General features: G+C 37.7%; 1 protein-coding gene across 3 annotated transcripts; it reads left to right on the forward strand.

Moving 5' to 3' along the window:
• Positions 1-23,527, forward strand: SF3B1 (splicing factor 3b subunit 1). 3 transcript variants are annotated; one of them, XM_074829546.1, is made up of 25 exons: positions 1-135; positions 6,266-6,432; positions 7,749-7,850; positions 8,558-8,672; positions 10,507-10,586; positions 11,785-11,952; positions 12,090-12,324; positions 13,167-13,379; positions 13,996-14,117; positions 14,772-14,969; positions 15,061-15,162; positions 15,909-16,088; positions 16,535-16,621; positions 16,751-17,021; positions 17,291-17,436; positions 17,525-17,671; positions 17,800-17,925; positions 18,314-18,535; positions 18,784-18,966; positions 19,066-19,177; positions 19,264-19,384; positions 19,806-19,937; positions 20,817-21,089; positions 21,573-21,789; positions 23,043-23,527. In XM_074829546.1, the coding sequence occupies exons 1-25, from the start codon at positions 108-110 to the stop codon at positions 23,199-23,201; spliced, it is 3,906 nt and encodes a 1,301-aa protein (XP_074685647.1). In that variant the 5' UTR covers positions 1-107; the 3' UTR covers positions 23,202-23,527. The 3 variants fall into 3 exon arrangements, 2 of the variants coding, with proteins under 2 accessions (XP_074685647.1, XP_074685648.1); XM_074829547.1 differs by lacking the exons at positions 1-135; positions 6,266-6,432; positions 7,749-7,850; positions 8,558-8,672 and adding an exon at positions 8,889-10,190; XR_012623856.1 differs by lacking the exons at positions 12,090-12,324; positions 13,167-13,379; positions 13,996-14,117; ... (14 more) ...; positions 21,573-21,789; positions 23,043-23,527 and adding an exon at positions 10,135-10,190 and having other exon boundaries at positions 11,785-11,849.
• Positions 23,528-24,070: the final 543 nt, after the last annotated feature.

Raw genomic sequence — 24,070 nt, forward strand, 5'->3', positions numbered from 1 at the left:
GGGGGGGGTGCGGCCGCGCCTGCGCACTGAGTTCTCGGCCTTCCCCGTTGTAGCGGAAGTGGCGGGGCCGCGCCAGTTCCGCCTCGGCGTTGTTCGCTCTCGACAAAATGGCGAAGATCGCCAAGACCCACGAAGGTAAAAAACCCGGAGAACGCCCGCAGCGGCGCCTCCTGTAGCTGCGCGCCCGGCTGTTGTTTTTTGGTTGCGTTTCTCCCCGACTCTGGGCAGCGTCAGGCCCGGCTACTCGGGTGGGGGCCGAGCGGGCTCGCCCCGCGGCGGGCGGGCCGGGCCTGTTTGTAATGGCGTCGTCGCTTGTGTCACCGCCATGCCCGGGCCGCCGCCCCGCGCTCGGGGACTGCGGGGGTGCGGCTGCGGGAGGGAGCCTGACTTGAGGGGGGGGCTCTCGCTGTGCACGCAGGGGAGGGGGGCGGATGGCGGTTGCCGGGCCCGGGGGGGTGGGGGGGGAGGGGAGGCGGCGGGGTGTGAGGGGGGGACGGTGTAGCTTAGCTCTGGCTTTACAGCCGGAGCACGGGACCCTGCTAGGCTTCCGCCTGCCAGCGCGAAGCCTAGGCTGAGCGCCGCTCCCACGAAAGGCCGCCCGTGGGCTGCGCCTCGCCTCCGCTCCCCATCGCTACGCGCAGCTCCCCGCCCCCGGTGCTCGCGTTGAGCCCTCGGCAGGCGCTCGGTAAAAATCGTTCGGTACGCCTCCTCACTTTTACATGGTGAATGTCAATAACACACGTTTGTTCCCTTGACCGAGCCCCCTGGCCTGGGTCTGCAGTAAATAGGAGGCCAGAAAGGGAGGGTGAGCGGGTGTTGCCCGCTGAAAGCCAGCATGGCCTGAGCTGTTACTAAGCATCGTGTCGACGTGGTGCTCACTGAGAAAAATGCCCCGAAGGAAGGGAAAAAACAGTGTGAGGTCTCAAGCATTTCAACTGCCATCTTAGTACGGAGGCTTCCTGCCGGCTGGGTGTTTATGTAGGAAAACTGCTCTCTGAGCGGTTTAATGAGTGAGGGCTTTCATAGGCAGTATGTTATTCTCTGAGGTGCTATGTGGCTGTGTTCACTACTGCTTCCAGCTCTTTATAGCATGAATCAAAGCTTTCTTCTTGGACAATGTCTGTGGCTTGCCTTGCTTGTAAATATCTTCGGGCAAGGGAGAATAATTTTTAGAATTGTACTGCTTCTGTGTTTTTGCTTTTGGGTTTTTACTCCTGTTTCTGTGTATGATAGGTGATCTGCTCTGTTTTATGTTAATTTACAACTAATTCAGTAATCAAAAACTGCATGTTCACAGTGGTTGTACACTGTGAGGTAGGCAGGGTACTCAGGTATTCATCGCCTTTGGGGACAGCAAGTTTTGCACTGAAAAAACTTTTCAAATGGAGAGGCATCATCTGTGGAAGTGAGGTTAGTGTAGTCTCTAACACGGTAGACCTAATGTGAGTTTGTAAATGAAGAAAAGCTTAAACTATTGTACTCACGGGTTTTTTTAAAAACTTAATTTGATTTTTTAGCATTCTAGAACATTTTTGTATAATTACAGAAATTGTCTTGTCTTTTGTTTATATGCTGTCACATGCATAAGGCATGTGTGAGATACTAACCAAGTGAATATTACCCATCACAGTGCTCTGCCTCTCATATTACCTAAAAAGCTTTTAATAATAAAATAGTAGAATTGCTGTTGTTTTGTTGTGTGTTTTTTTTTTTTTTAAACTTAAATTGCTTATTTATTGAAGCAAGTGGTGGTCTATAGACTTTAATGAAAACATTGACATGCTTCCGGTTGCAGGTGTTTTGATTAGTGTTGTATCAGAACAGATTTTAAGGTGGGGTGTAGGTAGTTAAATACAGAATTATGTATAACTAGGTATGGTTGTGTAATGCTGTCGTTCCCAACATGGAGGTATTAGCTGAACAGCTTGATTTAGTTATCTATTGAGTTTTAGCCTATCCTTTTTTTCAGGTCCTGACTGATTTTCCAAACTTTTAGTTGTTACTAAATTGTATTAGAAGAATTTTCACGTCTTTGTGCTGTTTGTTAAATACTTGTTGATCGATGTGTTCAAGACACAACTTGAAAGAGGTCTCAAAACAGTTTGAGATAGTTTCAGTTACATAGTTTTAAGGGGGAACTCTTTGTTTTAGGCTGAAAAGTAAAGTTTTAGATGGCAGTTTATAAGGCCTCAATAAATGCTTGAGTTTTGAATGCTGTCGAAGGTAGCATTTAATTTGCATAATTTTTTTCTTGCTCAGAAGAGAACAAATTGATTTCCAAACATAATAGACCGAACATGTATGGGAGCGCTAACGTAGCTAGAAATAAAGCTGCACAGGGCAAGCTAAATGTGCAAAAATATGATAAGGCATGAAAACATGGGAACTATTTACACTGTAAAGTATTACTTCAGTACAGGGTCTGATTCTTCTTTCTTTTTTAATGCTGAATAACGTCTCGCACTCCAGACGTTGCAAGTAGAACTACGTGCATGGTAATGGGAGTATGTATTTTGAGAAGGGCTATCGTGATCTGGCTGCGAGCTAGATTTTCAGTGACTTTGAATTCAAATATGTCAACTTTAGTAATATTCAGCATTTATGGTATGTTTCAAATCAACTGTGCATGTTAGTTACTTCTTTTAAAATACCAAAATATATTAAAGAGGGTAAAATACAGAAAAAGGAATGATCAGTATGATATTATCCCCCCCCTTTTTTTTCCCAATTCCTACTCCCTTTACTGGTTCTCTGTCCTTGACTGACGTTTCTGTTTATGTCCTAGTTGACTAAATCATCAAACAAGTACTTTGCTTTGCACTATGTATTTTTAAGCTTTGTGATTACTGTTTCTTAATTTGATTTGCATTTAAGTGCTTTGTTAAATAGGGTGTGAGCTTTTTCAAGAAAGTTCCAGTTAGATCAAGGAATGAAAACACATCTTTAATGTCAGAATAGTCTTTTCCAGCTAAACACGTGACGCTTTTTAAACTGGCAATCAGACCTAAACTGGCTGCAGACCTTTTAGACCTTCTGGTTAAAAGGATTTTCTGGCTTGGGTGTTCTCTTCAGAGTGCTTAATTCAAACTAGCACTTTGAGACTGCATGACAGTAGTTGAAAATCGTGGTGGCCATGAGTGGGGGTTTGTTATCCCTATAGACCCTATGCAGACTTTTTTTATAGTGCAGATAATCCAGCAGGTTTTCCTGTAAGAAAGTGAGAATGGTCCTTAGTCTGCAAACACCTGTACCCATGTAATTTAAAGGAGAAGGCAAATAATTGAGATCTGTACCCTCTTCAGTAAATACAGCTATTTTAAAAATAAGAGAACAAGGCCTTAGTATGTAAAGAGTTGGTAAGAACTATTAATAGGAAAATATTTTTGTGTTAATGCTTTTCCTGCAGAAATCCCACAATTGTTTTAATAGACTGTTGATGGTAGCAGTGGTGGGAGCCCATGCACAGTCAAATCTCTGTGGCCCGTGGTGCATGGCAGGGGTGCTTTATTTGGCTGAGCTATATGGTCAGGTTGCTTCAGTGGACAGATGATGGAAAGGTTTTTGCATTGTAGGCAAGATCTGTAGGCTTTTTTTTGTGTTGAAGTTGGTTATAGCTATGGGTGCACTATCAGGACTTAATATGCTACTAAAGAGGCAATGTGTGTTTCTAGTAACTGCTCTTTAGAAAGAAGAAACAATGTCATTGTACTCTAAAAGCACTCTGTGCTAGTAGTGTTGTCCTTGGTAGCAATGGAAGCTTCAGGTATTCCCTTTCACCCTCAGTGCTGCATTGCACCAGGCCACAAAAGGAATCAGGAACTTGATCTGCTCTTTGAAAGAAACAGAAAAAACTAAAAGATCAGTGAGAAAAGTATTTGAGTTGTATCAGTTCCATAACCATGCCATAGGATGGCATAGGACTTCACAAAAATGGAACACCTTCAGATGACACTGGTAAACAGGGTACGTGTGAAATGCCTCTGGAGATGATCAGAGAGCTCTGGGCAATGCAGGGATCCCTGATTCGGCAGTAGGTTTTTTTCTGCTGCTTCTCCAGGAAGTAATGTATTGGGGAGCAATGTGTCTCAAGTTCTGGACTCACGGGAATCCCCTGTGCTGTGCAGGATTTTATGGGGAGCTGGATGCACCTGGGGGCAGGATTCAGCAGGTGATCATGGTCAGCGGTATAAGGCTTTTGTCAGGTTTCAGCTTCTCATGAGTTTTCTGTAATGCAGAGGTGACTGTTCAAGTCACCCTGTCCTAGATAGCTGCAAAAGGTTGAGGGAAGCCCTTAACTGGCAGGAGCAGGATTCTCCTTATCAGCTGCTATGATATATCTTCTGTGCGTGGGACTCTTGATGTGTTTGGAAGCGTACTTCTGCTGGTTTCTTTCTTTTCCCACTAGACTGCTGCAGGAATTGCAGTTTTGCTGTCAGGTTTACTGTGTTTAAAGTGAAGTCAGTGTTTCGAACTGCCAGTCCTGCAGGCTGTGCATGAACAGTTAATCCTGCTGTTCTCACTTATAGCTGTATAGCAAAGATTTGTCAGGTAAAACTACGTGTTCAGTTACCTCTGTAGAAAACGTGCCTTCGTACAGGAGGCATAATATGGCTACAGTGTGTTGTTTTTTTTTTTTCTTTAATGGCAGTTTGTGATAAGAAAAGGACCCAGCTTTGACTTTGTCTTGACGTTTACAGGGCTGACAGTTTAAACTTTTAAAGTAAGCAATTCTGATCCTGCTGTCTTTCAATCACTAAAAAAACCCCCGATTGCTACAACCAACCCCCCTGCTCCCCCATTTTTGTCTCAGGTCCAATAATTTGGACTAGCAATAATCTTACCTTTAAAAAAAAAATCTGATCTTAATTTTTGGCAGGTTTGTTAGCAGATGTTGTACTATAGAGTTTTTTGTAAGATATCTTGGTGGGAAAACCTTGTGAAATTTATTTGTCCTGAAAAAGAGAAATAAGCAAAAATAGTAAAGAAAAAAAAAGTGACTAGACAAGATTTAAGATTATTTGTGAATAGAACTTCCTGTAGCTTTTGTAAATTGTCAGATCTCTCTCAAGTTAATGTAGCAGGCAGTACCGCTTCAGGTGGAAGAGGGCGAATCACAGAATTGTTGAGGTTGGAAGGGACTTTTGAGACTGCACAGTCCAACCCTCCTGCTCAAGCATGACCTTGGTATTCTTTCAGCTATGAGATGCAACTCTCGGGTATTATTTTGGGCATGAAAATAATAGTTTGATCTACTGAAATTCACATTGTATGGATATGGTCTTTACATGTCTATTGAATCAGATAAAATTCAGATGGAAACAGTAATAATTGTTATGGAGTTAGCTGTGCCTTAATATACCTACATCACGGTTGATTTGTTGAAGACAGTTGGATTACTGTAATTTATTTCTTGTGGCATTACAACAGGTAGGAGGAAAGCGTGGTTTAATTGTTCCTTGTTTTCTGGCTTAACAAGTTTTTAAGGTCAGAGATGACCACCAGAGTTGATTAGTCAGACCCTGATACATTAAAAGAATGATAAAGCTCCCATTTGTCCTGTTTGAAAGGTAAGCTTTTTGTTATCCGGAAGAATAGTAGACTCTTCAAAGATGGTGGTGCAGGCAGGAATAGTCATGAGTAAATAATATTTGAGCTGTCAGAGTGAAAAGAAACTGGTCCTGACTTTTTTTTTTTTTGGCTGACTTGGTATCCAGTGGCACATGAGAGGATTTTCAATTTGTTCAAAGATAATACAGCTTTGCAGTATATTAAATAATAGAATACAGTGTGGTTATATTAAATGTTCTCAGATTAACAACTCATGCAGTAGCTCTTTTGAACAGATTTGTTGAAATTAGCAAAATTGGTGTGTTAATATGTGATAACCTTTTGAAAGGCTTTTTTTAATGAGAGGATTACATTTGTTGAGGAAGTGTTGTGTTAGTGTAGCGTTGAGAACTATTACTGCAGTGTAAACAACCTTCTTTGCTATTTCTGTTGGAAGATACATTAACAGTGGGTTTGAATAGTTTGCTTTTGGCCATACAATTGAAGTACTCTGTGCTGAATAATAATATTACAACTTAAGGTAAAGTTGCTTATATACATCGTGATTTTATAGTTTAATGCATCATATCTGTTTATTTTTTTAGAGATCATCTTTGAAATTGTGTGAAAAACTCATTTTGCTGTACATAGTAACACGGGTATTACATTTTGTGTGTATGTGTAAAAAGACCTGTGATTTTTTTTGTCTTTACCCTAGATATTGAAGCACAAATTCGAGAAATTCAAGGAAAAAAGCCTGCTCTTGATGAAGCACAAGGAGTAGGCCTTGATTCCACAGGATATTATGATCAAGAAATTTATGGTGGCAGTGACAGCAGGTTTGCTGGATACGTCACTTCTATTGCAGCAACTGAATTGGAAGATGTAAGTGATTTTGTGTACTTGTTTAGGGCATGCACTCTTAAGTATTTTGGAATTAATTTTGAGTAATTTTCAATAGCAGTTGCTGAAGTAAAAGCTGTTGCTGTTGTTAAAGCCATACTGGACCAAATATATCTTAGCTGGGAAGCCTGTAAGTTCTAAGTCTGCCTTGTACTTCATGAATTGTGCTTTGAAAGTCAGGTAGGCCCAAGTAGAAGGCAAAAACTTGTGGCCTGGTACTTAGTCAGTGTTAGCCTTGACTGGAATAATTAACTTTGTTCTGTTGTTGCTGCCAAGATGAAAAATGATGGTGGGGAAAAAAAAACCTAATAACTTGGGCCAACCAATTTAAGCAGCTATTTTTCTACTTAATTTCAAATTTCAGAGTAATTTTTGAGAATTGGCTTTGTCACTGCATTATGTTCTCTTTATGTATCCTGTTTGTAAGATTATTTTGTGTTAGTTTGTAATATTAAACATTTGACCACTTTTTCAGTTGCAGGAGCAGTCAGAAACTACAGTTCTGACCATAAATCCATAGGCAACTACATATTACACTGAGTGAATTATATTTTTAAGAGGAAGGAAGATTGTTATGTGCAGTTTAGTATTAGTTGATGTATTTTTTTAGTGATGTACTATGTGTCATTTGTAGCCGCCCAGAAGTTCCTTAATTAAAAATTTCCATTACAGGTTCTCACTGAAATCAGTTCATAGTTTTAAGAGCAGGTTTTCTTTTGTGTTGCTGTAAATTATTGCACAGAAACTGGCTACTAATATGAAGAAATAGATAGCAAAAGCATCTTACACATTCTGAGTACTTGTTTTTGCCATTGTGACTGAGAAGGTGTAAATAAATTAACATTATTTCTGTATTTTTCACTGTTTCTGAAGCTTTTTTTAGGGTTATTTACTAAAGTTTTGTTTTATATCTAGCTGGCTTTTAAGAAAAAGTGGTTTGAATTTCTGTACACCAGTTTACACATGCCAACTAGGGAACTATATCAGTAGTGCTAATATGAAATGGAGACTTTTTGTCTAACTGGTGTAAGCAGCGTACTTGATTAAATGTAGCATATTGCAGAATACTTGAGTCTTGTAGAGAAAAAGTTATCTTTTTAGTGATGTGGGTAGGTTTATCTGATTCAGCAGTTTGGGAGTAATAAAACAAGCTATATGAATATGCTTGCTAAAATTTGGAATTAACTATTCTAGTTGTTGATTTTCATCTTTTCTATGACCACAGTATGTTAATTTGACATTATTTTATCTAAATATAATATCAACATGACAAAATTGCCATGTGTTTTTATTGGCAGGATGATGATGACTACCCTTCTACAAGTTTGCTTGGCCAGAAGAAGCCAGGGTACCATGCTCCAGTGGCATTGCTCAATGACATACCACAGTCTACTGAACAGGTACATATTAATTAAAGGCACAATAAAATACTCTTGTAGATATTAGGAGAAAGAAGTGTTAAAGTTTTTCAATACCAGGTCTTGTCTTCTGGAGATACAAGATATATGTAAAGGAATATGGTATTCTAGTTTTGCTGTAAGCTTGTTACTGCTTTAGCTTAGAATTCCACAGGGTAATGAAAACTGGTACTTCTGCATGTAGAGGCAGTGTGGGCATATACACTAAACTATTAACAGATATTTTTTGATAGGTTGGATACTTCAAAAATGAAAATAACTGGAAAACTTCATGTCCTTTATACTTCTATTTTTGTAAAGAAAATGTAATCACTTATGTTTTATATTCCTGGAGTGTTTTTCTGTGAAATTTAAAAGCATATGAAGTAGTGTCAAGTACCCCTGCAAAAAGAAGGGGAAAGGTTGACAGCATGAAATGCTTTGGTAACAACTGAATAAACTTCTTAAAATAGCAAATTTTCGTCAGAAGTTACTTCATAAGAAATTCTGTGTTAAAAAAAAAAAAATTCCAGTTACAGAAGTAAAATTTATATTAGCGTAGTGGTTTGACATTCCTGCATAATTGAGATTAAAAAGAAAGTAGACCTTTTTAGTAATACTGAAAATGAATACAGGCTTATGGTCACCAGACATTTTTCATATTGTGCTTCATACATACGTGACTAACAAGCTGTTCTTTTGGTTTTTAGTATGATCCTTTTGCAGAACACCGTCCCCAAAAGATTGCAGATCGGGAAGATGAGTACAAAAAGCACAGGCGGATGATGATAATTTCCCCTGAGCGTCTTGATCCTTTTGCAGATGGTAATTTATTTTGACTTTTGTATACCCTTTATGAAATTTATTGTCTTTAATTGTCTTTAGCCCTTTGATTTCTGTTGGCATGCTTATAAACTTAGTTTTGTTTTAAACATCCCCTTTTCATAGAGATTTGGTTGAAAACCTAGATGCCATATTCTTCATCTTTATAATACGAGTTTTCTTTCCAGGTAGAAGGACAAGAAAATAATGAGCCATTGCCATAGAAACACAAAGGGTTAAAGGTTTCTCTTTTCATTTTGTTTTGGGTTGTGCATTATACTTTGTGTATTGAGTGCTCAAATTCTTTCAGTACCTTGAAAGTTTTCATTCCAAGTCAATAGATTTACAGGGTTACTGCTTTTGAAATGCTAGTTCTCAAAATAGAGCACCTAATTCTTACCATCCTACGTAACCTTAGGTGGTATAGCTAAAAGAAACAAAAGCATATATAAGACTTTGATACTATTAATAGTTCAAGTCTGTTCTGATAATTTTAGAATGCAAGTCAGGAAAAGGGGTATTAGTGGGTCTGACAGAAACTTTCTTCAGGTGAATGAGTTTCACGTGTGGCAATAAGGTGCCTGTTGGCTTAAAATTAGTAGCTATTTTGCAGGTTTTACAAATGAGAATTTCAGCCTGCATGAATTAATAGGGATATTAATTATTTTACTTGCTTAATTGTAATTGATATAAACATGTATTGTCAGAATTCACAGGCCCATACTAACTGTCCTTAATTTCTTTCCTACAGCAGTACTGCTATATGCCAGTCCTGTCTGCATTCTTAAGGGTGCAGTTCAACACATCCTGTGTAGATTATGGTGAAAAAGTATTCCAAAGGAAAGTCCTATCAAAGCTAGTGTCAGAATGACACAGCCAATTGGGCAATGATCTTCAGCATAGAAATGTTTAAGAAGTTTATTTTTTTCCCTAAATTATAATGCTGTACCACTTGTATAGCAAACCTGCACATTTTTCTTAAAGAAAAGTGTTTTTCTTGACAAGTCTAATTTTTATAAAGTTGGGCTTCTTGTAAAGTACTTAAAAGTGTAATTAACGCAAGATACACAGCATAAAACAACATATGGTATACAAAACCCATTACCTGTGAGTATCATTGTGGTGGTATATGTACTGTATTGCATTCAGCTCCCAATCACAGTTGTACCTTGAGAAGAGGAGAGGGGGAAAGTGTCATCAAAGAGTGTTTTGGGGTTTTTTGTTTTGTTTTGTTTTTTTTAATGAAGCCCTTTTACGATATAACACTAGAAGATCTGGGAGACGTCTCCAGATTTGTCAAACTTATAAATGGGTCTTTATGATAAAACATTTTAAACATTACTTAGGTATGCAATAGTTAGTTATAGTCAGATAACAACTAGGATTTAACAGCTTACACAAGGTAATGTTTTGAATATAAATATCTTTCCAAAGTGTTACTAATGGTAAAGAGATAATTTTCTAGGCTTCTATTCTGCTGCTTGAAGTCAGAACTGCTGATGGAGACAAAGGCACGAAAGTGTACGTATTCCGGATTAGCAACCCAGGAACCCATCACTTCTGAAGACTCTTAACTGTGTTGTCATTTTATCATTTATATTGGCTTTAAAATATTTGTTTGAAACTGCAGTAGTTATGTTTGTGTTCAAACAGGTTAAATTGATCAGCAAACTGAATAAACGTAAGATACATGTAATTTTTAAAATTTTCAATCAAAAAGTAAAATTAAATGATCATGGAATAATATAATATTAGAGCAGGACAATAGAAAAAGTCAATATTTTCTGCTTATCACGTACTCATTGTGCTCCATTCCTGTTGCTGTTCTCTTCCGCAGGAGGGAAGACACCAGATCCTAAAATGAATGCCAGAACATACATGGATGTTATGCGTGAACAGCATTTAACAAAAGAAGAGGTGTGTGGCGGGGAGGCTTTTCCACTTGAGCTTAGTTTCATTTTACAGCCTTTGAAAGCATGTTAAGAAAGTGGGAACGGAAATGCTGCTGACATTTTGTCTTGACTTAAAAGTCCTTTTCTTCAGAAAATCCTGTTCTCCACATGTTGAAAGTCAGTAGAATTTAAAGATGAAAGTTTTGAAAAACATCTGTTCTATATAATATCTAAACAATGGAGGGAGAAATAGTCTCAATGTATTTTAATCTGGATATTTTTGTAGCTCTTGGACTTCTTGTTTGTTTTCTTTCAGAGGATGAGAGACAAAAACTAATAGTCACTGAGGGGTATTCAGTGTCAGAGATGTTTGTTTTTGAGCTCTGTGTAAAGGGAATAGGGGAGGTTTTAAAAGGCTTTTCTTGAAGCTCTTAAAACATGTTGCAGTACTAAGAGGAGGGTTGATATTTGGTTTTAAATATTTAAAAAAAGAGAAAAAAGTAAAAGTACATGCTTTATTGATGGTTATTAAAAATTCATTTTAATAAATAAGATGATATTGGTAACATAATACATTTTTTTTCTGCAATATCTACAGTGCTGTCTTGTTAATTAGAGCAAGATCTTGTAGTTCCAGTGACCTCTGTAGATTGATTTACCCTACTTGACTTACCTTAATTGAGGAATTAGTTCCTCAGTTTTGATGATCTTAGTGTTTATAGATCCATTGATAAGTGAAAAACAGTTAATGTGCTGTTTTAACAATGTCATCTCAGAATTTTAGAAAATAATTTCAGGGCTTTTTTATGTCGTGAGATATATATCTCACACAAACACATTTTTCTGACTCATCCACCTTTAATTTCCTGAAGTGGAACTTGTTTGAAACAGATGTGTAGTGATTGTTAAGGCATACATATAGATGACAGAAACTGATAGCACTCCAAATTCTCCATATGTTTGTATTTGTTGTATAATCGCTTCTATAAGAAATCAATTTAACAACATCCCCTCCAAACACATAGCTGCTCTGTCAGTATAGAGGAATTTGAAAAGAGATTGAACCTGAAATTAAAACAGTAGCTAATTGCATGTTATTTGAGCAAAACATTTAAAAAAAGCATAGATGAGATACAGCTGAAAAACCCTTTTAAAGGTATAATTTGAAGAGGCCTTCCTAAGAAATTTGTTTCTTACTGTTGTGTTTTTGTACCCTTGAATAGAGGGAAATTAGGCAACAACTAGCTGAAAAAGCTAAAGCTGGAGAGCTCAAAGTCGTCAATGGAGCCGCATCTCAGCCACCTTCAAAACGCAAACGGCGTTGGGATCAGACAGCTGATCAGACTCCTGGTGCTACACCTAAAAAATTATCCAGTTGGGATCAAGCAGAGGTAATAATCCTAGTGTTCATCAGAAGACATTATTAATGCTAATCCTCTTGAATTTCAGAAGTTTCTTACTCTATAACTAGCAGTCTTTTACTGTATAGTATGAGAGATATTAATACTTCAAGTTTTATCTTGTATAGACTCCTGGACATACACCATCTCTGCGATGGGATGAAACTCCAGGCCGTGCAAAGGGTAGCGAAACTCCTGGTGCCACCCCAGGCTCAAAAATATGGGATCCGACTCCCAGTCATACACCAGCAGGAGCTGCGACACCTGGTCGGGACACACCTGGCCATGCAACACCAGGCCACGGAGGTGCCACTTCCAGTGCGCGTAAAAACCGATGGGATGAAACACCTAAAACAGAAAGAGGTATTTATGGTGAACTGGAAAGTGCATATTAAGTTTTAAATGGTTAATTGTATAGGATTTTTTCACCTTAAGTAAACAGTAGATTCGGAAGTTGGGCAAGCAGTAATTATATTCTGACATCTAGTGGTTGATGTGAAGTGATATTTTTGTTGGAGTTTGTAGCACTGAGTTCTGCCTGTTGGTTTAACTCGCATCTGTGAAAGCACCTTGCCTCAAAAATGGCATCAAAATTTTGTGGTATAACTAGTGACTGCTGCAGGTTGAGATTTTAATGTGTGAAGGACACAGTAAAAGAACTTATGTTGAATTGTGATGCATTTGTGTGTGTTGTCTTTTTGTGATACATTTGTATGTGTTGGTTTTTTGTATGTGTATGTTTAATTTTTTTTTAAGAGGTTAGCATTAAAACAAGTTTTGGAAGCATTTTCTCACCTGCCTAATTTGAATGAGGCTCATGTGTCAGAGAACAGTGAAACATCATTGTTCCTTAATGCTTTTATCAAGGGAGTGCATGGAGTAGTTTGTCGAATTTCTACAATATTTGAGGAGGTCTTTTGTATTTTTTAGGATTTTATCTATTTATGCTAAGATTCAGCCTAAGAAGGTGACGTGCTTTTTTCATAAAATGGGGTTTGCTGTTGGATGATTTTAGTGTAATGCCTGTGTTTTTTCAATATTTACCAAAGCAGTCTTTATTTTTTGTCTAGTATATTTGTTTATTTGATACTTGTTGATTTGTGTAGACAGGAGGATGAGATACTGAAAATGGGTTTGGATATTGATACTATAGTTGGAGTATATACTGTTTAGCCTCCTGCAAAGATTGTTTTGTTTTTCCTTAGATACTCCGGGACATGGCAGTGGGTGGGCTGAGACGCCTCGTACAGACAGAGGTGGTGACTCCATTGGTGAGACACCAACCCCCGGAGCAAGTAAAAGGAAGTCACGATGGGATGAAACACCTGCTAGCCAGATGGGTGGCAGCACTCCTGTTCTCACCCCTGGCAAAACACCCATCGGTACACCAGCTATGAACATGGCAACTCCTACACCAGGTAAGCCCAGACCATTCTCTAGGTGTGCCAGGGAAGGTTTAGACTAGATATTAGGAAGTATTTCTTTACAGAATGGGTTGTTAGGTGTTGGAATGGGCTGCCCAGGGAGGTGATGGAGTCCCCATCCCTGGAGGTGTTTAAGAGTCGGGTCGACATAGTGCTTAGGGATATGGTGTAGTTGGGAACTGTCAGTGTTGGGTTAATGGTTGGACTGGATGATCTTCAAGGTCCTTTCCAACCTAGATGATTCTGTGATTCTAAGACTTTGCTTTCTTTTGTGGAAATGAAGCATTTCCCTTTATATTGTATTTTGAAGTAGACTTCTGCATATCTGAACATGTTAATGTTCTCCTGCCTGTATGAAAGCAGTCAGTATATGCTCAGTTTACCATTTTTAATGCCCACAGCAGCTCAGTTCTGGAGGGGAATCGAGACTAAGGTTTTATGTCTGTTCTTGTACAATTTAGTTGGCAAAAAATCAATAAAAGACTGGCTACAGATTTCAAGTGCTATGGAAACTTTGGAAACTTAAAGGTTAAGTAAACAAGTCATATTTTCTCCTACAGAAGTTTTTTTTTTAATCCTTTTTTGTAATTTTTTAAAAATTTGAATATAGGTCATATCATGAGCATGACTCCTGAACAGCTGCAGGCTTGGCGTTGGGAAAGGGAAATTGATGAGAGAAACAGACCACTTTCTGATGAAGAATTGGATGCTATGTTTCCAGAAGGATACAAGGTAATTCATCTGCATTAAAATACAGCAGACCATGATGTTTGGGTTTTTTTCTGCCAGGGATACTGATTTTTCTTTTCTTTTCTTTTTTTTTTTTTTAAACCAAGTTGTCCCAGAAGTAGAACATTTCACATTAAGTATTTATTATTGATTGTAGATGTTTGTTTGATTCAGTTACTGATTTATTGTAAATCCATTAGAAAGGGAGAACTAAAGGTGATCTTTGCTTCTTCATGGTGAGAATGCCTGTCAAGGCCAGAAGTGAGCTCTGAATGAACTGATAAAAATACTAAGTCCGGATGTAGAAAAACATAGAAGAGAGTCACAAATTTGAAGTTAGCAAGTACACTGTGTTGATACAGATATTGAAGTGCCTCTTTAATACTTTGTAAAGAGAATTCAAAGTTTATTATCCAAGCTCTCAGCAGTGGAAGTGAGCTTTCTTCTGAAATGCTGTCAATACAGGATAAGCACAAATACTGTCATGGTGAATTTGTTTGTATTGCTGCGAACATGGGATCTAACGTATGCAGTAACACTTGCACAAATCCCCAAACAAGTAAAATGGAAGATAGAAGTTTAGTAATGTTTTGTATTTGATGCCTTCCTCTTTTCATATCTGTTGTTTTAAGATACATTTTGTTCTTTCTTCTGTAGGTTCTTCCCCCACCAGCTGGTTATGTACCTATTCGCACTCCAGCTCGTAAGCTTACAGCCACTCCAACACCTTTGGGTGGTATGACTGGATTCCACATGCAGACAGAAGACCGGACTATGAAGAGTGTTAATGACCAGCCTTCTGGCAATCTTCCGTTCCTAAAACCAGATGATATCCAATACTTTGATAAACTGCTGGTAAATGAGATTTCACTCATGCTGATTAAAGTTTCCTGATTTCTTTTGAATATGTAGCGATGCCTGTTTATTTGTCTGGAATTATTTGTAGGTTGATGTTGATGAATCAACTCTGAGTCCTGAAGAACAGAAGGAGAGAAAAATAATGAAATTACTTCTGAAAATAAAGAATGGCACACCTCCCATGAGAAAGGTAAGATGAATTGTCAGATGCATTTATGTAATTTCATTTTTCAGAAATCTGTGTTTCTTTTCAGGCTTAGTTTCAGTTGTCCGTGGGATTCTCTTTAAAATAATCTCCTAAATTTTGATACTTGTTTAGTGCTTTCTTCCTCTTCTACATCTGTTTGGCTTTTTGTTTCTCATTCAGTGTAATTTAGTATTGCTGCTCTTTGTACAGTAATGTCAGCCACTAAATAATATATGGCTTATCTTTATATATTTTTTTACAATTGTGAGAAAGTAGATTTATAGTGCTTTTTGCTTGCAGGGCTTCCTAATTTTCTGGATTTTGCTTCTTGCGCTTAAATTAGCAGTGTCGCTCTTAATTAAGCTTCAGCCTTACACATTAGGTAATGCGTTATCAGTCTTTTCTGCAGTTTTGCTCTAAACTGACCATAGCACCAAGCTGCCTAGATGCAAGTAATGCTGTATAAGCGACTTTTCAGATGGAACCCTTCTTAATATTAGACCATGAACATACTTTTCTTGAAAATTGGACATCTGTGAGCTAATGTCAGGGTGTTTCTCTTCAAGCATTTGTTTTTAAGCAGATCAGCATAAAATTGTTTGAAGTAGAGTTTTGCAGTGGTAGGAACAAGTATTTTGAAGCCTGTGGTTGCAATGAATTACATTCTAACTTGATTAATATCTACCTGTTTTGTAATTGTTCAGTGTTGTTTCCTTAGTTTAACTGATAGGCTGTTTGGTTTTGTTTAGGCTGCATTGCGACAAATTACTGATAAAGCTCGGGAATTTGGAGCAGGGCCGTTGTTTAATCAGATTCTGCCTCTGCTGATGTCACCAACACTTGAAGATCAGGAGCGTCACTTGCTTGTCAAAGTCATTGACAGAATTCTCTACAAACTGGATGACTTGGTCCGACCTTATGTACACAAGGTCTGTTGCAATTTACTGTTTCATCTTTGAATTGCTTTTTCTGATCGTTGCTGGGAGAAGTGTATATTTTATTTGTGTATCAGAAGATGATGATACCATTTTTTTAACACAGTTGGCTTTCATATTTCTTCTGAAGCTAAACTTTAAGTTCTTGTAGTGTGACCAAAATGTGGGCTTTATGGTATTAAGGCATGATGTAAAAACGCTGTGTGCACACTTGAGGATGGGAAAGGGGATCTTACCTGATTTAGGTAGTATATCCAGGCCAGGTCCTTTAGAGACAAAGAGCTCTAAAAAGAGCATAATAGATTTAATTTTTTTCTGGTCATCATAAAGCTTTAAGCTTGGACCCACAGAATCATCTCTGTTCCGTGGAATCTAGTAGGGTCAGAAATACTACTAAAAGTATTAATGAAAGGAAATACTAATTTGTTCATCTTTTTCAGATCCTTGTTGTCATTGAACCACTGCTGATTGATGAAGACTACTATGCTAGAGTGGAAGGCAGAGAAATTATTTCAAACTTGGCTAAGGTAAAGTTCCGTCCTTCATTAAGGCACTGAGTGAGCTTGTGTATAGCTGCATGTTTATAGCCATGGCAGAAGAATTAAATGTGCTGTTCATAAATTCAATTGGTATGTTTTGTATATTTTTTTCTTCAGGCTGCTGGTTTGGCAACAATGATCTCCACAATGCGACCTGATATTGATAATATGGATGAGTATGTCCGAAATACAACAGCTCGAGCCTTTGCTGTTGTGGCCTCTGCTTTGGGCATTCCTTCTCTGTTACCCTTCTTGAAAGCTGTCTGTAAAAGCAAAAAGTCCTGGCAGGCTAGGCATACTGGCATCAAGATTGTACAGCAGATTGCTATTCTTATGGGTTGCGCTATCTTGCCTCATCTCAGGAGCCTGGTTGAAATTATTGAACATGGTAAGTTCTGCCTTCCCAGGCAGAGTTTTTTTATTCACTTTATATTTGGAAAATTTTTCATACCCCCGTGAGGCACAGTGATAGTAAGGTCCTTGTTTTGTGTGTTCATTTGACACCGAGAAACAGTTCAGCTGATTCTGAAAGAGGAATAGTTGTTCAGTTTTCCTGAAAACAAGCTAATATCTTTTATACTGCCCCTCTATTTTTGCTATTTTGAACTTAAGTCACAAGAAATGCAAGAAGTGGTACTATACACTATTCTCTTGCAGGTCTGGTGGATGAGCAGCAGAAAGTTCGCACCATCAGTGCTTTGGCTATTGCTGCTTTGGCTGAAGCAGCTACTCCCTATGGTATTGAGTCATTTGATTCTGTCCTGAAGCCTTTATGGAAGGGTATACGACAACACAGAGGAAAGGTATATCTAAAATGCTTTCTTTAGTTTGAACTGAAATGGATGTATATCTCCTGTAACTCATTAGAGACCTATTTCTGCGTTTAAATAGGGCTTGGCTGCCTTTTTGAAGGCTATTGGTTACCTGATTCCACTTATGGATGCTGAGTATGCAAACTATTATACCAGGGAAGTCATGCTAATCCTTATCAGAGAGTTCCAATCTCCTGATGAAGAGATGAAAAAAATTGTGTTAAAGGTATGTCAGAAAGATTGTTTTACATTAATATCAAATATGTATGCTTTCCTTAAACCTCCCCACCCCCAAGCCACTCAGAAACCCAAACCCTACAAAATTAAAACTGTTGTATTTTTATTTCCTGTCAGGTGGTAAAGCAGTGTTGTGGCACGGATGGTGTTGAAGCAAACTACATTAAAACAGAAATCTTGCCACCTTTTTTCAAACACTTCTGGCAGCACAGAATGGCATTGGACAGAAGAAATTACAGACAGGTATTTTGGTTTTTTAGTTGGAAAATTGTTTACAGTAGAACAAAATTCGTATTAGAATGTTCATTCAGGGTAGATGTCTTGTATGTCCTGAAACTGAATTTTGTTTGGATTGGCGATTCAGAAGTTATGGCTAGAAGATTCACAGATTCTTAGGAAGCTGTCAAGAGATTCTACATCTGTGAATATGAGTCTAAATACTTGTAAGGTGGGGTAGTTCACCCCATTTGTGTTGTTTAAAACATTGGATGATTTCTAAAGGTAAAAACAGTTGTTTGTAGTGCACTTAGCATGCATGATGCTCCTTCTCTTCAGACTAGAGAAGTTTATTTTCAAGATGTAGAAAGTAGATTTTAACAATGCTTGCTTACTTAATGATTCTGTATTCCAGTTGGTTGATACAACTGTGGAGCTGGCAAATAAAGTTGGAGCAGCAGAAATTATTTCCAGAATTGTGGATGATCTGAAGGATGAGGCTGAGCAGTACAGAAAAATGGTCATGGAAACAATTGAGAAGATAATGGGAAATCTGGGGGCAGCAGACATTGATCATAAACTGGAAGAACAACTTATTGATGGTATCTTGTACGCCTTTCAGGAACAGACCACAGAGGTATGGCCAAAGACATTTAGTATTTGGTTCCCTTTAATTGTAAGCTAGCTCACTGTTAGTTATGCAGAAATGTATGCTTCTAAGTCAGATTTTTAGAATCCTTCTTCAGATGTCAGTGCTCTAATCAATGAAATCCAGAAACAAACGTGGAATTTTAGCATTTTAATATCAATTTTAGATGATGTCAGCTTTAATTAAAAGGTAGTGTTGCTGTTGGTCTGATTTTCCTTTGTTGTTTTTGCACTCAGGATTCTGTGATGCTGAATGGTTTTGGGACAGTGGTTAATGCTCTAGGCAAAAGAGTTAAACCCTACTTGCCACAAATCTGTGGTACGGTTTTGTGGCGTTTGAACAACAAATCAGCTAAAGTTAGGCAGCAGGCTGCTGACCTGATCTCTCGTACTGCAGTTGTCATGAAGACTTGTCAGGAGGTATTGTATTGACTTCTACTACCAAATGTGCTGTAATATGTCATAGTAACAGGAGGGGAAGAAAAACCCCCACTTTTAAATCTTCTTACTTTGTTGTAGGAAAAACTGATGGGACACTTGGGTGTTGTGTTGTATGAGTACCTGGGTGAAGAATATCCTGAAGTACTGGGTAGCATACTTGGAGCACTTAAGGCTATTGTGAATGTTATAGGTACGTTTCTGTATTGATTACATGCCTGTTCAAAAGCAAAATGAAAAGGCCTTATAAAACTAAATATGCCTCTTTGAATTCAATAGGTATGCACAAGATGACCCCACCAATCAAAGATCTGCTGCCACGACTTACACCTATTTTGAAGAACAGACATGAGAAAGTACAGGAAAATTGTATTGATCTTGTTGGGCGCATTGCAGACCGGTAAGCTGACTAATGATGAAATAGTTGACCCTCTCTGTGGGCAATTATTGTAGCAGAAGCTGAAGTTGAGTGTCAGGTTTAGCATCTGGGTATTTACTGTCATATCTCTTGATATTTCTTAAGTTGTGTGTAAAGCTTAAGATGGGGTATTTAGCAGGCAGTCTGTTGAACATATTGTAATTATAGTATTTTGCAAACACTTTGTGAGAAGTATGTTGTCCATTTATGCAAACTTAGAATGCATGCAGTGTAAATTTTGAGTACACTGTTAACCAGCGAATGTTAACAGATACCCAATTAAGGAAATTGCTTAAGCAGCATTCCTCTGCTGATAGCAGATGAATAGGTGCTGCAATTTTTGTTGTTTTATTTAAAAACTTCTAATGTCACTGAAGCAGTAACTCACTTGATTCTATTTCAGAGGTGCAGAATATGTTTCTGCAAGAGAATGGATGAGGATCTGCTTTGAACTGCTTGAATTATTAAAAGCTCACAAGAAAGCTATCCGAAGAGCCACAGTGAACACTTTTGGTTATATTGCAAAAGCTATTGGGTAAGTTGGTTTAATGCTTATCTCCTCCTACACACAGTTACCTAACATAGTGATGATTGTAAATTTTACGGTGAGAAAAATTCAAACTTACCTACATTTAACATGTTAAATGCGTAGACTTCATATGATTTACTTTGTAGAAGGAGAATACGGTCACCTGTTCTTCATTAATACAGGGTGCTGACCTTTGAAGTAAATTTGTAGACCAGTAAGGTTAGAGTCTAATCTGGTAGCAAGAGCTGTTTGTCTCATTAATTTTTGATACTGTGATGTGTGTTCAGACCTTCTCTGTATTCTTTCATAAACTCTGCTTTAAATGCTCAATCTCCCTTCTCTTATTTTTCCCCAAATCGACTTTTATTGATTAGAAAAGTATTTTTTGCCACTAAGGTGATACTGTAAGTCAGCAAACTGTAGAATGAAGCACAATTCCCATCTTTATGCATATTTGTAAATTAGTGACCAATTACTGACTTAATGCAGATGCAGCAAGCAACCAAGGAATGTCATAACTGTGCTTATCTATACGGGACATGGCTTATCTGTGTCAGTGTCAGTTTTATATAAGTTTGTCATTACCTGTGGGATCAGAGCAATAGTGTGGAGGCTACTGCTATCCTCTAGAGTTCACAAGAGGCAGAACAGAAGGCAGCAAAAAAGCGAAGTCTAGAGAAAGTAAAAAATGTTGGTTATGAAAATAAGATCATGCAGTTGCTTAAGCTGCTTTACAGTTTTGTGGTTTATGTTGTTTGCCCATTATCTAAACTTCTTTTAAGGGCTAAGCTCTGCTTTTCTGCCACTTGCTATTTGAAACTCCTTTAATTTTATCCAAATCCTCACTGAATCTATTGACATGGACATGCATGTTATCTCTTCCAGGCCTCACGATGTGTTGGCTACACTGCTGAATAATTTGAAAGTACAGGAAAGGCAGAACAGAGTATGTACTACAGTAGCAATTGCTATTGTAGCTGAAACATGCTCACCTTTCACAGTGCTGCCTGCACTCATGAATGAATACAGAGTTCCAGAACTGAATGTCCAGAATGGTGTGTTAAAATCTCTTTCTTTCCTGTTTGAATACATTGGAGAGATGGGAAAAGATTACATTTATGCTGTCACACCATTGCTTGAAGATGCTTTAATGGACAGGTGAGTGCGCTTCTTTCTATCGATGGTACAGTTAGCCATAGTCATATATTTTAAGTATGTAGCTGGGTCTTAGGGAATACGCATATTGTCCTTGTTTGCTAAAGATTTTAAGTGACCAGCATGATTTGGAAGCCATTGTCTGCAAATAATTCAGATTATATACTCTTATTTTACTAATACTTTTGAAGATGAAAATGATACAAGCATCTTAAGTGAGTCAAGACTTACTACATTCAAACTGGTTTTGATAATTTCTATTGTTAATACTTTTGCTGTGGAATCGGAGCACAGTAATTTGTCAGAAAACTCCTGTCTTTTTTTAATTTACTGATTTTTGTTACTCTACCTCTTGCTGTCAGTAGATATGGGTTAAAAGTATATATTAGTGCTTTCAAAGAAGGTGTTATTGAAAAGAAATATTATGCTTGTCCACACATGTTGCTTCTGAGTATAATTTATTAACAGACCATTGTTCTCTTTCAGGGATCTTGTACACAGACAAACAGCCAGTGCCGTGGTACAACATATGTCTCTTGGTGTTTATGGTTTTGGCTGTGAAGATTCTCTTAATCATTTGTTAAATTACGTATGGCCTAATGTGTTTGAAACCTCTCCTCACGTCATTCAGGCAGTTATGGGGGCTCTGGAGGGCCTCAGAGTTGCTATTGGTCCCTGCAGAATGTTGCAGTATTGTTTACAGGTATGTCCTTGTGTATGCTGGGATGGCAGAGACAGCAATTACCAGGCAGGAGTCAACTGAAGAGGATTTCTAGCAAAGGAAAACAGTGTGGCTTTTGCTCTCTTTTAAAGTATTCTTTAAACGGGGCATTCTGTACCAAGGACTTCAGTAATTGAAATATGCAATAAACAGGGATTTTGGTACAGTGAGATACCTGATTGCATTGAGTTGCAGGTAACGTAGAATATAAATTGGCTAAAATAGCCTGGCACTTGTCACTTGAAAAATGGAAGCATCTCACGAATTTTGAGGATGCTAATGACTGGGGAATAAATTAATAGTGCAAGGGGTTATGAGAACAAGTAACAAGTGAGAAAAATAAATGAGAGGATAGGCTTAATATTAAATCAACATTATTTGTCGTTAGCCAAGAAAAGCAGTAAGAGATTTAAAACTATGTAAGAGTGAAGCACTAGGAAACAGTGCTTTGATGAGAATTTACACCATCACATCAGCACCAGTCAGTTCAGCTTCTGTAAAAGTATGTGGTGGTAAAATCTGAAGGCTCCTTTTCTGTGTAATTGCACGTAACAGTTCTTGCTGTCTTGGCTATAGAATCTTGGCAGTTGGGAAGCAAGGACGAATGTAATGCAGATCAATGTGGAGAAGATCTGACAGCATTTGTTTAATTATTTGTACATACGGAATTTCACCTTTTTTTTTATGTGGGGGCCCTCAGCATAAAGATACTGACATCAGTAGGAAGATGAAAGAATTCTCTTGCACAGTGTATTTTATTGCAAATACTACTTGTATATTTTTCTTACATAGAAATGTTTTTTCTGGAGCTTTCACATTCTGCTCACTTTTTTAGGTTTAATAATAGTTTATCTCATGTATTCCTATCTAGCATTCTCTGCACAAATCATAGTTAGCAGAGGCAAAGATGAGACTCAGTTCCAACCAAATATACTGCAGCAGGTTTTAATTCTTATTTTAAAAGAATACAAAACTAGAAATACGTTCAGTGGAATTTCTCCCTGCAGAAAAAATATAAGAAAATCTGTCTCTAAATAATACTTCGCTATTACTTACTGGTGTAGGTAGTCACAAAAATTGGGAATGACAAATTTCATGTGCCACCTTTATTATAAGTGATGTTAGTTACTGTAATTGCTTTTTAAAATGCTTATTGTGCAAAACTTTGAGTAAAGTCAGTAACAGATGTTTAGACTGTAAGCTTTTAATAAATTTTGTTCCGTTCTGTTTTCTAGGGTTTGTTTCACCCTGCCAGGAAAGTCAGAGATGTTTATTGGAAGATTTATAATTCGATCTACATCGGATCACAGGATGCTCTGATAGCACATTATCCAAGAATCTATAATGATGAAAAGAACACCTATATTCGTTACGAACTTGATTACATCTTATAATCTTCTTGTTCAGTTGTTTGTGTTTAATGCACAGCTGTTCTTCAATTAAACGCTTCAGATTTGATGATGTAAAATTTTAAAATATTGGAGATCAGTATAGAAGAGCTGGTCAGAGGCAGAACTAGGAATCCAGTAGCATGATTTTTTAAATATGTTCTTGTTTTTTGATGTTAAACAGTTAAAGCCAGTAGTGACCAAGAAAACAGTGATTACAATGTACTGGAGGGATTTCATTTTGGATTCATCTTTATGAAGATTTAGATTTCATTCCTTGTGTTTAAAGGGGAAGTTTATTTGAGAAATAAACATTTGTGTATAAAAACTAATTTGTGTGTGGTTTTTGGACAGAGGGGCTTGTAAAACGAGTCCCTTTGGATTAAGTATTTGTTCATGTAATAAATAGGTGGCATAAAACATTTTAACCTTTTTGTCATCCCCTAGCTTTTGAATAAATAAGAAAAATGTACAAACTGTAGTTAATGTGTGTATCTTTGTCATGCAGTAATGTAGCTGTAGTCTGGCTGATGGCTGTAGTAGTGGCAGTTTATTTTAATGGAAAAAGTAGTGTTTTAATTGCTTGCCATTGTTATTGTTTCATCTGCAGTATCCTGGTTGTGGGCGTGGATTAGCTTGTTAAATTTTCAGAAGTTAAGCAGTTTGTTGTAAACGGTTTGTGTAAAATCAGTTGTGCAAATCATGCATATTGATCACATTTAGCAAGTCTTTTAGCATGTGTGGCTGTATAAAAAGCCAAATAGTATTTATAGGCTGTGCTATAATTCCTGTAAAGAGCTAGGAAAGTAACATCCCCAGCACCTGAGATGAGGCAATTTCTAAGTGTGTGTGTGACATAAGAAATGCCTCAGTTT

This window comes from Strix aluco, chromosome 6, assembly GCF_031877795.1.
Source record: "Strix aluco isolate bStrAlu1 chromosome 6, bStrAlu1.hap1, whole genome shotgun sequence".
NCBI lineage: Eukaryota > Metazoa > Chordata > Aves > Strigiformes > Strigidae > Strix > Strix aluco.

Excerpts from the sequence above, each read along its gene's own strand:
- SF3B1 (XM_074829546.1), top strand. The coding sequence starts at position 108 with ATGGCGAAGATCGCCAAGACCCACGAAG. Across the intron at positions 17,672-17,799 it reads TGAAAAAAATTGTGTTAAAG|GTGGTAAAGCAGTGTTGTGG; the intron begins GTATGTCAGAAA and ends ATTTCCTGTCAG. Across the intron at positions 17,926-18,313 it reads ACAGAAGAAATTACAGACAG|TTGGTTGATACAACTGTGGA; the intron begins GTATTTTGGTTT and ends TCTGTATTCCAG.